Source organism: Thunnus thynnus, chromosome 20 (assembly GCF_963924715.1).
Source record: "Thunnus thynnus chromosome 20, fThuThy2.1, whole genome shotgun sequence".
NCBI lineage: Eukaryota > Metazoa > Chordata > Actinopteri > Scombriformes > Scombridae > Thunnus > Thunnus thynnus.
The window spans coordinates 26,388,735-26,404,024 of NC_089536.1; the positions used below are offsets into that span (position 1 = coordinate 26,388,735).

Consider the following 15,290-nt stretch of genomic DNA (forward strand, 5'->3'; position numbering starts at 1 on the left):
AGGTAGTGTACAGTGGGTTTATCTGAGCTTTTTCACTGGAAACAAGCTGCCTGCTGCTGCAAATAAAACTGAGGAGAGCAAAATTTGCAGCCATATTCTGTTTCATCCCTGTGAGTGACACCTTTCACATGACACTTCATTCACAAAGTCAGAGCAATTGTGCATATAAAAATACTGATTAGTGCATCTTTAAAGTTAATTCCTTCTCATTAGTGAAACCGGTGGCCGTTAAGTGAAATGTGTGGTGGTTGAAGGAGGCAGTTAGCTGTCTAAACCCCCCTAAAAACAAAGATTATGTAGGCAGAAACTGTGGTAGCTGGCATGGTTAGGCAGCTGGAAAAAAAGCCTGCATGTATTTTAAGCAAATTTGGATATTACAGTTATCATTACTGCAGTCTTTACCTAGATGGTGAGATAAAGGACCAACCACTTACAGCAGAGTGTAAGACTACAGGTCTTTGTGGCTACTGTGCAGAAATCCTTCAACCCTGACTCTCTCTCTCACACACACACACACACACACACACACACACACACACACACACACACACACACACACACACACACACACACACAGTAACAAGGGCAGTTTGTCCAACCTCTCTGCTCTCAGCTGCAAACCATATATTCTTCTTGACAGAACGCTGTGTGTGTGTGTGTGTGTGTGTGTGTGTGTGTGCGTGTGTGTGTGTGTGTGTGTGTGTGTGTGTGTGTGTGTGTGTGTGTGAGAGAGAGAGAGAGAGAGAGAGAGAGAAGGGGGGGGGAAGCAAGAAAAACGACTACATCAGTTTATAGCAGGACACTCCTTCCCTCCAAAGCCTGTCTGTAACATTCTTGTGCTCCTCCTCCTCCTCCCTCCTCCCCCTGCAGCACAGTGTGTTCTCTGCAGATCTGTCCAGTATGCAGGATGGATATGGATCTGTTTAGCTGGAATACACAGTGACTGCATACTCAGACACCACTATTGACTAACTGGAGACTAGTCAGTATTAAAGGGTTTACAAAACAACACACACTTTTTACATAAGCCACTACAGACACTGCTGTGCATTTACTACTTTGTTTGTAACAAGAAAGTAACATTGAATATGTGGCCTAGCCCTACCGTGACCATTTGTTTTTCCATATTGCCCACCCATAGCAGAGACAGAGATAACCTGACTAATACCTTGTATGGTAGCCCCAAAAACACTGGATTCTGCACTTCCAATAAAGCAACATGCAACTTGTACATGCATTCTCTGATTCCAGCTTCTCAAATGTGAATATTTCCTGGTTTCTTTAGTCCTCTATGAAAGTAAAGTGAATAACTTGTTGGTTGTGGATGAATGAAGATAATTGTTAGTTGCAGCCCTACCTGTGACTAGGAGTGGGCAATATGGCAAAAATATCATATCACAATGTTTGTCAGGCAGGATCATGATCCATGATCTTATCACTATTCTTTCTCATGTTGGCTTTTAAGACTATTTTGCAAGTTAGTGAACAGTTATTAAAGATTCAAAATTCAAAAAACTTTATTGTCTATCACATGATAGAAATGTATCTAGGTTAGGGGCTGACAAATACCATAAAAACATACACCGATGACAGACATAAAATTACATTAAAACACAAACAAATTCCATAAATAAATAAGAGCAGGTGTGCAAAGCTGCATTAAAAGTAGTGACAGTCTACTTGGCCTTGTTTAAATGGATATTGCGGTGGGAAACTAAACCATAAAAGAAAGAAAACCGAACTAACAGTACAAACAAACTAATTTCACAGCTGAAAAGCAAACAGTTGATTCTGTGTAGAGGTGTCAGTATGTCGTTTCAGATTACTAGCAGGATGTGCACTGTTGAAACACAGTACACCAGAGCTGACATCAGGCTAGCTTGCAGCATGACAGAAGTTAGTGCTACCAGTTAGCAGGCCAGCTAACCGCTAAACAATTGTATTTACCTGCAGCCGAGCAGTCAGTTTAACATGATGAGCAGCAGGTGAGCCTCCTAGCAGGACATTAAACTGCTGTAGATTTCCCAAACATGCTACCAAGCATCAAACCTGTGAGCTAACTGGTGAGCTAGCAATGTGACGATGCTCAGACAGGTGGCAGGCTAACAGCCAGGCCCAACACAAGCGCCGCTGCTCGCTGTTTCTGTAGCATTTACCATTCAAATCAAAGGGTTTGGGCTCCTGATGTGAACTGTACAGATAGTTAGCTCTACTGTGAGCAGATCCTTTTCATTGGAGGTCATTTTCTCCTTTCTGAAGATGTGGTATGAGGCGCTCACCATGTCCTAGACTGGCACAGTTGAGCTGCTGAATTTATACTGACCCAGTATTTAAGCTGGTGTCAGGAGGAGGGAGGGGGAGGAGGGAATCTTGGTTGCTTCTGTAATGTTTAGACAAACCAAGCTGCCCCTGCATGAGAGGTAAGAACTGGTCATGGTCTGTATTCTCAGTCCAAACTACCACTTCACAGTTGTATGCCTTCACCAACCATGTAAAGTTGCACTCTACATCCATGTCTGTCCAGACTCATAACATTCGTAGTGAAGATTTTGAAGGAAGTTAATAAAATATCAGCAAAACCAATGAGCTTGTGGTGGACCACCAGAGGAACAGGAAGCCCCCTTTCCTGGTTGTCATCCAGGGAGAGGAAGTGAAGAGAGTGGACTCAAACAAGTATCTTGGGGAAGCACAATCCAAAGAAGCTACAAATTCTAAAATGTGTAGCTTCACACACGTCTTCAACCTGTCAGCACATAAGATTTAAACAATCACCACAGTTTCAAGGTGGCACCAAGATTAGTGTCACCATTACAGTATCTGACCAAATGTGAAATATGATCACAATCTCCCCTTCTGTTCCTGAGTTACGTTGTTGAATAATGGCCAGAAAAGTGTTTTTGCAGACCATTATGATGTCACAGTGAAGTTGACCTTTGGGATATAAATTTATCCTATTAGACATTTGTGTGAATCTTTGTCATAATTAGCATACAAATGATTGAATTATGGCCAAAAACGTGTTTTGTGAGGTCACAGTGACATTGACCTTTGACCAGCAAATTCTAATCAGTTCATCCTTGAGTCTAAGTGGACGTTTGTCCCAAATTTGAAGAAATTCTCTCAAGGTGTTCCTGAGATATTGTGTTCACAAGAAAATGTGACATATGTATGGACTGACAACCTGAAAACATAATGCCTCCAGCCCCAGCATAGAAACATCACAGACAGAAAGACAAAATAAACTAACATAGATAAATGATCATTTTCATGCCATTGTGAATCTTTTTCATCAAAGGTTTGGTGTAAAAATTGGGAATATTACTGATAAAAAGGTTGTAACTGGCAGTTTTGTGTAGCTTTGCGATGCCACTGCCAGCCCACAGCCATCTGCTTGTGGAAAAAGCAAAGAACAGGTGGAGATGAAAATAAAGGGAAGCCATAATATATATATATATATATATATATATATATAGCATGTCTACTACTACCAATGCAACTCAACATGTTCAATTGGTCAAATGACCCAAATAGTGCAAACAATGATGAATACTGCCAAAACTACAGATGACAGGTGATGACATGAGGAAGGTCCAACAGTGCCTGTAAGCTAAATGTAGGAACCAAGGATGTTGGTCTGGAGTGCACCGACTCAATTCCTTCTCAGTCAGCTCAGTTATTCTCTGTCTTTTTTGATATTTTCTCGACCCTTTTGACTTTTTCTTGTATCTGCTGTTGTCATAGCTTATCACTGAATAACATGAACAGCTGGAACGGTAATGTTAAGCTCTGCTCAAAAGATTACACAAGGACTTAGCTGGTTTTGTGACCAACAGATTGGAAGGAAATTGAAGAGCATACTGAGTCTATCTGAATCCATCCCAGTGGATAAAATTCCTGGTAAAATTACTTACCTGCTTATAAAAAGTACTCAATATTCCAAGCACTTCATCCCCTCAGCTATCATTATTATAGCTTTTTTTAAAAAGCTCCATAATTTGATCTATTTCTCCCCAGTTCATTGTATGTGTGGTCTGTTTTATCTTCAGCTGCCATGAAAATTCCCTAATGAGGATAGATAAAGTTGTTTGGAATTGAACTGAAGAGATTTCTCATCGTTGATCTGCTGCAGTACATTGTCTGAGTTGTTTTTGTTCCATTAACTCGGCTTTTCAGGCTGTTAAAAACATAATTAAGATAGTCCAGCAAGAAATAAACAGAGAGCGCATAGAGAGGCACATCTGCTCATCAATGACAAGTGTATACAGTAGTATATATTTACATTCTTCACAAAAAGATGATATATACACTATTGTTAACATAAAGATCCTCGTCTCTGACTGAAAAAGAATGAGTGCTGGACACTACTTCTGCACAGAAATCTGTTGCTGTGATTGTACGGTTGGTGTAACTGCGCTGATAAATCTCCATCTGCTCTTCCTCAGATCGTCTTTTCAATCTACTCGCTCACTCTCTGCCAATGACTCCGCTCTCATTGTCTCCTCCTGCTATCTCCAAAATGTCACCTCTACAGGGACTAATGCCAAGATCTGACAGCATGATATCATCCAGAGAACGGCCTGACAATAGCTGTTTCCTCCTGCGTAGTGCGTCATGGTGTATGACAAACCCACACAGCGTCTCACATGTCTTGTGATGTTTTTTGTCTTCTCTAGCTGATTTTGACAATTTCTACATAATATTCCTTGTTAGTCCCTAGCATCTTATTGATTACCTCTGCACATCACACAAGTTGTGAGAGACGGCAGGGTATGATTGGTTGGAGTCCAACGTTTAGTTTGCCATGTCTGTCAACCAAGTCATAGTCTCGTCTCCATGATAGCCTAACAACACAGTGACCATCTCAAAAAACACAAATATCCTGTGGTTTGATCCCAGCATAAGATTACCACCATACAGTCTGGAAGAAATCAGAGGATACCTTGATATACTGAGCACCTGGTAAGGATACACTGATACTCTGTACAGGAGGGATGACTGAATAAGTCTGCAAATCTAATAAAAGGGCTCTAGAGTGAAACCATAAAAGTCTGGAAGTAGGAGAATCTCACAACAATAACAGCCTACAAAGACACTCTCAGACATACTGTATATAGTCTTGTATACAGACGTGCTCCCTCTGACCAGAGTCCCCTCAGCAGCAGGCGAGCCGCCAACAACCACAGCAGTTTATTTTCCTGCTGTTGCTATAGAAACAGCAAGGCTGCCAAAGCTCCCATACTCTCCCTTCATGTCTACATCTCTCTGTCACACTCTGTAATTTCAAATCACCGTGCTTTATTTGCATAAAAAGGTAGAGAACACTACTGCTGAAACCATCCTGACAAAAAATTTATAAATGAATCCCTTTCCTCCCTTACACTGGTATGTGGGTGTGTGTGGAGAAACTGGTTACACAACATCCCAGACTCTCCTCTTTGTCCAGGCACACAGGAACAGCAGCCTGGGTGGAAGCTGAGGCGTAGTCGTAGAAGCACAGGAATCAGGATAGTCTCTCTCTTAATGTCTTTACTGCTTAGTCTGTGTGTCTGTGCAGCAACATGCCAGTCTCTCCTCTCCAACGCTGTAATTTGAAGGCCTTGTGTTTGACTAGCACATCCTAGTCATGCTAATGAAAGGCGATTGCTGATGCTGTGATAATAGCAGGTATTTGCGTCTCAATTGCTCCTAATTTGCTTTGACTGCAGTGAGAGTCTGGTCACAGAGCTCCTGCACACACACGGCTGGACTCATGGTGTGAGAGACATAAAGACAGTAATAAACAAGTTCAACAACAACAGTAACAAGGCAACATGTTGGCCTCATGAATTATGCAGTTTTTTCATTTTTCAGCAAAATGACTAAAGACTGAAGTGTAACATTACGTCGACATGAAGCTAGCTAAATTCAAAAATGCCGTTTTCAAGAAAAAACCACATGCAGTTAGGACAGAGAGAGGTGGTAGATAGCTAGCTTTAACTCTAAGAGATAGAGTAGACTAAAGAGAACAACACATGCATGTAATCGTCCACCATTGTTGTTATTGTGTTTCTTCTTCTTCACCACGCAACTGCAACCATCTATTTTGTCACTTACATGACAGCATTTCTACAAAGCTCCGTTTTCGCTGAAACCACGACGACGCCAAGCCGGCGTTTTCACATTTACACAGTGTGGGAAAAGCTTGGAAAAGTTCCATTTTCAGGGGAGGAAAATGCTGTTTTAGTCCAGGTGGAGGGCCAAAACAGAAGATGCGTTTATGAATTTAACTAGCTGAGTGCTGATATGATCCGTGTCTACACTCGTTTTTCAGTCGTTGGTGCATCTGACGGAACAATATGCTTCTATGTTAATCAATAATGTCTACACAGCAAATGTCGGCTCACGTGTCACACACGTTATAGGGCTCTGAGCCCTTCCAAAACACGGGTGACCTACGCACAACACTGTACCTGAACGCCTCCAGTGTAGACACACAGACGGAGCACTCGCTGCTGCTCTGCTGAACGTGCAGCTCACGCTACGCTGTCTGTGTAGACACAGTGTAAGGTTGTGTTCAGACTGACTTCAGCCTTCTCATTCATTTGGGCTCCAGCAAACAAAACAAAAACAAAACGCAGTCGTTAGTAGTAGCAAAAAAGTTGAGCCAGGTTCGCCTTCTGCCAGACTGTAACTTGACATCATCCAGCAAGGTGCTGCAGAGACCAATCAGATACATGCAAGCCCACATTCCTGGAAGATTACTGTTTACTGTAGTGTAAACAGTTTTGCTAACTCTACTGTCACTGAACACTGTGCCACTTGTAGTAGGATAGATTGTTGAGGGAAAATGTGGGATGGGTTCAGCAGGACAATAAAGGACAGAAAACCCAGCCTCAGAGTGGACATCAGCTGACATTCATTTCATATGCTGCTGTCATTTCAGTGCTTTATACAGTACAATATGTTGCCCAATCTAAAGTAAGTTCAGTAAATCACAGGCTTGTTTTCACCAATTGGAGTCACATCAGTAGAGCTAACATGATTACACCAGAAACCCCAGCAATAAAAATCCCTTATTCACATCCTCTGCTTTGAGAAAATGATCTAACTGTCGTTCTTCTGATGAGTTCTTGATAACAGCTACAATGTTTTCCAGTTATGGTAATAAAAAACAAACTGCTGGTTTTGGACAAGTATGTTATGTGTATGCCATTTTAGTACAGCATAAAACTAAAGTTAAATCACATCTGACAATGTTTGCTACCAGACTGACAAGTCATAATGACGCTGCTGACAGGTCTGCACTTTAGCTGCTTGAGCTAACATAAATCAGGGTTTTTCCTGCATGGAGGAATTTTTTGGCGCCCCCCAAAGAGGTTTTAGCCAGTGGCCAAAGGAAAATCACCCCCACCAAAATGATAAGAATGGAGAGTAATTATAGCGATTCAAATCCTCTCTGTGAATGTATTTAATGGCAATTTATCAAACAGCTGTTGAAGGAGCAGAACATAAACCTAAATATGATGTCTTTGACTTCCAGCAGTCAACTCTCCTCTCATCCACAGACACTATATTTTACACATGTGTCTGCTGCTGGATAAGCCAGCTAAGCTGTGTTGTTTTGACTGGGCCTGAATCCTCCGCTGTGAACTAGCACTAGTATGACAAAGGACTTCCTGTGATTTCTCATAAAATAAAAGCCGTTTCATTTCTGGTGAAAATCTTAAAAATGCTGAATTACAACCACAGCGTACTTATTGTGTCATGTCCTGCATCCTGTACACCTCATCTAGATCCCACACCCCTCTCCCTCAAACTTACTCCCCTCATCTCCTTCCAATGTTGGAACATTTTTTTTTTACCATAGAAATTTTTGAACATTTGACATGTTTATCAAACAATCAGAAATAACAGGAAAATTCATCCATTTCTGTCAAATAAGGAAACACAGACTCATTTCCTTTCTTGTAAGTGGACTGATCATGCTTACTGTTGTGCTTAGTCACCCTGCCAAAGGTCCATTCTGAGCCAGGAAAAACCCTGTTAATGTTAGCTCCACAGCCCTGAATCATGGAGGTCCAGCCTCAGAGCTCTCAAGTTGATATGACGCGCTTTAACAGTTTAACAGGAGATTCAGACAACTTCATCTGCCAGCTGCTTGTCATCGACACCGGACAACTACAGAGCTACCTGCTAGCCACCTGTCACTGATCTAGAGAAGACACACCACCCTGCTGAAGAACACACAACCTGTGTGTGTCTCCTTTCATTAAACTATCTTTGGCCACGTGTCAATTGTGTAGACAGACATTCAGAGTTTATGTTTTATTGTTTGGCCAACTCACATCATTAAGTAGCTATAGCTGAGTGAATTTTCAGGTGATCAGTCAGTATCATTACTGACTACAATGTTCAACTCCTCCAGCTTATTAAGACACATTTACAATAGTTCTGTCATTTACAATTGTGATGCACAGTAAAGCTGGATTGATACTACTATCTATCTGCAGCAGATATCACCACAACAGTGACTGACCTCTTGTGTTTTCTCCTACAAGTTTGAGATCATTGAGACTGAATCCAACATGAAGCATGTTGAAAGAGGCTTCATTATCTTCTACTTCTCTGAAACACACATCTAGCAAACCTTCCACTCACCACTTACAGACAAAATAGTCCCATATTCAGTTCTATATGGAGCTGGTCCTTCTCGCTTCTAACATAAAGTAAATGAAGGAATGTAAACAGTTACTGTGAGGTATATAAATAAAGCATGTAGTGTTGTGGTGGTATAGACATGTGATAATCTGCTGCTGAACTAAACAATACCTCCACTGTGTGTATCTATGACAGGACTCACTCCATCAATCAACCAGCTTTACATCTGGCTAGAGCACTTTGTTATAAATAGCAGCGTATAATTTATTCAACAAAAAAGTATCAATTTCCAAACCTCAAACCTTCCCATTACTGTATCTATTCTCATCAGCTTCATCTCGTCCTTCTTAAATGTTCAGACTTACTAAGGACCAGCAGACACACTTTTTTCATAAAACTTGCTCACAGAAAAAAAAAAAAAAAAAGAAAAGTTGGACGTGCACTGAAAAGTTCTTGAAACAATTTAGTGAAATGCAGGGCCCCTTCTTCATACCCAAACTACCATCTCTTCACATTTCAACACCTTCTCCCCCTCGCTCTCCGCATGCAGCTGAGAAAATAGCCCCGTTGCTTTTTAGACGGGCCTTGACTCTGGGCTCCAGGTCAATTTCCCTGGTTTCCTGACATCGTACACCACCAACAACCAAATGGAGGGAGGGGGGAGGACAGGATGACAAGAGAGAGAGCAAAGAGAAAGAGAGAGAGAGAGAGAGAACAAGAGCAATAAAAAAAAAACAGGAGACACACTGAGACACACAGAGGGAGGAAGGGAAAAGAAAAAAAAAAAAAAAGAGAAGAAAACACACCAGAGATCTCCAAGATTTGAGCTCCCACCATCTGGTTTGAGCTTCAGGAATAAGAATTTGATTACATGACTTTTCCCCTAAAAACACAGAGGGAGGATTGTTGAGAGAACTGCTGCTACAGCAAATGAGACCGGTTAAAGTCCAGGTCTGTGCATCCCCAGAGTATTTCTTCATAGGGAAATAAATGACATATCATTTAGACTGCTCTCACAGCTCTCTGAATCTTCCCACATTCAAAAACAGGGACTGAACACATCATGCACACATTCACATTTAAGTCTTTTTAGTGATGTTGCTGCGTTCAAACATCTCTGCAAATAACTTTGTTGGCACAGTGTTATTATTACTGATACCAATGAAGGCCAAAACTACAGAAATAGACTCAAGTTGTAATAAAGTAGAATTGCTGTATCTTTACAACTTACATTTTTATCCTCTGTCAAAACAGAACATCAGCTTTTCTTTGCCAAAAGCTTTGATTCCACATTTTTGTGTTTCTATGCACTCTTTAGGCTGTCATGGCTCAAAAATCAGATGTATCTGCCCTGTAAACATGGATTCAAATCCATAATATTAACTATTCACAACTAGGTAAGCAACAAGCTAAGTTTAAGTTTGGAGGTCTGTGTTGGTGTGGTTTGATTAGATTTGATTGACAGTGACTTGGCGACACAAGCAAACAACCCCAAAACTGCCATCACATATTAGCATATTCATAGAGATGGGATCCATTAGCCAGGTTTCATTTTGGATCTCTACTCAAATCTTTTCTCTCTCTCAATAGAAACATACATGTAGCAGCTTCTAGCAGCTTCTCTCCATCATTGTCTCTGGTTAAAATGAGAAAGTGGCAGCAGATGAGATCAGCTGTAGCTAATTAACGTTAATTGTGTAAGACTAAAATGAAAAGTTAGTGTGTTCTCTGGTGAATGTGTCTCTGCAGCAGCTGTCTGTATTCAGACAAAGGTTTGTTAGTGAGAGGACACGTCACTCTGTAACACCACTGTACCACTGTGAGTGGAGCCTCTTCTCTAGAGAAGTGATCAGCTGATCTCCTCACATCACTTTAAGAATCAGATCAACATTTGAATGTGATCAGCTTCATAGTTGTGAATCAGGAGCTTCAGTGTTTGGAGTCAGTAGCTGGTGAAGACTACATCTGTTCATTCATTTACCTACTGCTCGGCTCATTTTCAGGTTGTGAACATTAACTAGGCTCCACTAAAAACTGTTGTATTTCTGCTTCTCAGCCAACAAGAGATGATCAGACATCTTTGAGTTGTAGTTATTTTAACCTTCAGTTACTTGCTACAGTGGAAAGGTAAACCTAGTAAGATTTGAAAAGAGATTTGAAAGGATTCAGATTCAAAACTGAATTTGAATTTGATAAAAATTCTGTCAAACCTCGTCCCTACATATTTTTCAACAGTGATGAATATAAATAACAGCAACTATGCACCACGATCCCTAACAGAGACTGAAGAGACAGCGATACATCCTGCTCATCCTGTCAGGCTTATTCTACAGGCAGCCACTGCAACTAGAGCTGCATCTAATGATTGTTTTCAATATCAATTAATCTGCCAGTTCTTTTCTCCAATGATGGAATGCTGGAACTAAAGAACATTTGGTGTTTTTGCTTGAAATAATTAATCAATTATGAAAATAGTTACCAATTCATTTTCAACAGCCACTGTTGTTTAAAGAGTCCATAAATTTAAGGCCTGTTCACACTAATACATTTACTATGCCTAGTGTCAACACTACTCCGCCATTTTCAAACTCCTGAATCTGACACTTTTGAAAAACCTGCCGACCCTGTTTTGGTTTGAAAACTCCAGGATTGCATTTTAGTAGATGCAGACAGGTCTGCTTCTACTGGAGTACAAAAGCATGCATTGCACCCTCAGTTTAATACTTTGAACCCTCAGTTGAAATGTGATAAATGAATGCCAAGCAGACAGGAGCACAGACTGTGTGGGCGTCTCCATGTGCACCTGCTATACTTTGGTTCATGTATGTGCAGCGACACAAAGGTGCACGAGGGCCGAGTGAAGGTGAATACAGATCACCAGGTGTGATGATTATTAAATACTCTCTCAGCCAGTCACATCACTGCTCTCATAGCTCTGAAACAGGTGAGCCAATCACAGTTAAACGTGATAACGACAGCTCAACAAACAGAGAGCTTTTCTTCAGGAAACGTCTGGAAGGTTCAGAGTGTCACGACGTGAACACACATCACCACAAATCTAAACCCAAAGACGAATGGATGAGTGTTTTTCATCAGTTAGATACTATGATAACCACCTTAATGTCATCACATAGGCCTACATGTTCACATAGTTAAGTGTGTAGAGGTGTGTGTGGTTATTCTGTAGCTGCCCGGTGATGTTTTCATGTGATTTAATAAAGGTAAACACAGTGAGCGTCCGTGCGTAACGGTGCTGCACTCAGGCGCGACACTTCTCAGAGGCTGCGGATTTATCAACATATCAGTCCTGCTGCCTTCAGGTGCTGCAGGGATTTAATGAACTGAAGCCCACATTCATTTATAGATCAATGCAGACTGGTTTACTGACTTTCCTGCTTTTTAAAAAAGAATTTAAATAAATGTATCGATGTTTACACTGACACGCACAGTGTATGTGAATAGTCATGTGATATGCGTTGCAGGCGTGTTAGTAAGGATAGAGCTACCTTTTTTTTTTAAGAACACTGCTGTACCATGAGATAATTATCACCAGAGGTCTACATTCTCTGGTAGAATATCAGTGTTTGCCATGGCTGTTCAACTCTAAAGCAAACCACTCAATTCTCTTCATCAGCAGCAAAGGGAGAGTGCCAACCAGACAGCCAGCCAGACAGACAGAGAGAGAGAGAGAGAGAGAGATGGATAGAGATGCACACAAATATGTTGGCACTTCTCCTTGCAGACTGCTACAGCTACTGCCTAAAATTAGTTGGTCAGGGAGCGCTGAGATGAAAATCAGCTCAGCGCTCAGTCCGACTGACTTTATATAACTGTTACATGACTCTGCTATATAAATGGATGTTGGCAAGGAAGATGAGCAGAGGTGATAAAGGCCACTGAAGCACCAGAGAGACAACAGGCCTGTGAGGCTTCTGCTTGCTTTTCTTCTTTAGGAAGTAACCACATTAAAACAATTCATGAAATAATTTAGGTTTCAGTTCTCTATTACAATTTGTCCCATACACTGTAACCTACTGTCTAAGAAGACACTGCAATGAAAATGTACTGTTGATAAGGGTACAGGGCAACCACCAGAAATACTCTAGACCCGAGCTCCATAGACCAGGATCTATTCTAGTGCAGATATGTATTTAGCTAAAATTATAGTAGTCTCCATGCTGCACTGCACTTCAGATAGCTTTAGATTTATGTATTCATTTCACTCAGGTTGGAGTAGGGTAAGTGATAAGGACAAAATGAATATTGCCATGTTTATCACAGGATTATCTCAACATCAGTATTTACTTTGCAGATGTTAATCCGCTTAAACTGAGCAGCTATGTGTAAAGAGGGCTACAATACCTGTTCATCTGATAGATGTCAACACTGTCAGTTAAAGCTGACTGTCAGCTTTTTACACTCACAGTCACTGTGAAACCTCAATCACACTGTGCTGCAGTACAAAGGCGGCAAAATTCCAGCTGCATTTGGGAAATGCAGTAAACAGGCTCATCTTTATCCACCGTTTCTCCCATCTATAGTGTATAGAGTCCTAAATGCCTTCACATGTTGCTTCTCAGAGGGTTTGGCCTCCCAAGTTTCTGTTCATTATGACTCTTAAGTTTCCTCTATTTTGGTTAATAGAGAGAAAACAAATTGGCTGTTATCCTGATACTTCAACAGACCAGACAGTACAAATGCCCCCTGTTCAAAGATACAGCCTGTTACACAGCTTGAATTCAAAAAGATTAGAGATTGAAAGTTCTTTTTCCTACATTTGAACAGTTGTCTGAATGTCAAATAAAGATTTACAGCCTTATGGAACACTCAAATAAGTATGATTTACCCCCAGCCAATCCATTCACTTTCTGTAATATTCGTTTCTTTTCAGAAATCAAAATGATATTCAGCTTGGTGTGAGAGTTGTTTCACAGCTCCTTCTCTCTTACAACAGGTTCAGGCAGCTCACACTACAGTCTCATACAAGTTCAATTTATTCACCAAGGTTCACAGTTTAATGCATGCAGAACTCCTCGTTTATCTCCTCTAAAGCATACAATGTGTGTTTCCCAGTTTCTTGGTTTTGCATACCACAGATTTTACTGCAAATACCAGACTCTTCAATTACCTAATTCAAAAAGCAAATGCTTGGGCTTGATTGGATTAAAATTCTTTACACTTTAGTAGACCACAAACCCAAATTTCCAAAGCACATGCTGACATTTAATTGTATAATGCAATATGAAGCAATATTTACAATATAAGCATAGACCCAGGTCTTGATTGAACAGTAGTGAACCAGGTATTAACCTGTGACAGCAGTCTGGAATAAAATAATGTACTCATTGTCTCACATTAACAAGGGTGTCTGTGTTTGAAGACTACAAAAAAGGAGAGGCTCTCCATCTTTTCTACCACTCCATTCTGTCCGCTTCACCACATTCCTATCCTCCATTACACCAAGTTATGTAACTACTGTTCCTCAATGGATACACACAAAGAAAAAGGAGAGTTAACGAAAGAAGACGCAAGAAAGACATGCTGCTAGGGAGAAAATTGGAATTTTCTCTGCAAAGCAATATTTTAAATCAGACTCTTGTCCACCCACTGTATTAAATCAAAACCTCACTTCTGCTTTATTCACATGAGATTTCAGTGTCATAACGCTGACGGCCTAGGTAACCAGTAACCAAACAAAGTGAGTGTAAAGCCACTCGTTTAAAATCGTTTTCCCTCTGTGTGCTAACAATGTTCTGGTGTACAAGTTAAAATGGGCAGGGCTAGTTAATAATATCTTCCATTTGACAGCTGTACCTGACACTCCTTCACAGATGAACATGTAGAGGCTTGAAAGGCTCCACCTCATCGATACTCAATAAGTTACATATGATTGCGGCTGACTCACCAGCAGCGTGCATGGCCAAGATTCAGAAACAGATGATAGCATTAGCTCTCGACTCAACAGCAAATCACAAACCACAGAGCTAGCTACTTTGGGGCTACAAAACTATTTATATCAAAGCAGTAACAATGTGTGTGTGTGTGTTTGTAGCGTATAGTCTATTTATTAACCTTAACCACGTCACAGTTTACACCGCGTCCGCAGTAATCTAAAAAAATAAAGGACTAAGGTCCTAACTTAGCAAAGGACGGTAACAAGTTAACGTTAGCCAAGTATGCTAACAAAGCTCATTCGCATCAGCTGCCCTGGTTTCCTCCACAAGATAAAAGCACCATTTTCTTCGCTTTTAGTACTGTCAGTAATGTTTCTACTTACACGACGCTTCTCGAAATCATCCAGGACACCATGTTTCCTGTGTTTGTAGTGTCGGTCGGTGTAGAGGGAGAGGCCCGGTATTATCTTTAGCTGTGTCGCTGGAAACTTCTTCAGCCAAACTTCGATGAGTGAGTCCCGGACCTGCTAGCTAGCTATCTCGTTTAACCTCAGCCATCCAACATGTCTGTAATACGTCCGCTCTCACACTTCTGTATTTGTAGCCATAGCTAAGCGGCAACAATGTCTATCCAATGTGATTCCAGTTGTTTTGTACCAGTCTCTGATTCCCTCCAGGTTTCCTCCTTCCGTCTCTGCTTTGCTCCTCAGCTCCTGGCACCAAAACGGTTCTCGGCTAGCCACTGACATCAACAGGAAA

General features: G+C 41.0%; 1 protein-coding gene across 1 annotated transcript in view; it reads right to left on the reverse strand.

Annotated features, from left to right (window-relative positions):
• Nucleotides 1-15,290, reverse strand: part of reep3b (receptor accessory protein 3b) — a 41,936-nt gene extending 26,646 nt beyond the window's left edge. The window contains exon 1 of the mRNA XM_067575546.1: nt 14,915-15,290. Coding sequence (XP_067431647.1) covers nt 14,915-14,946 — 32 coding nt within the window. The 5' untranslated portion in view covers nt 14,947-15,290. The remainder of the gene's footprint in view (nt 1-14,914) is intronic.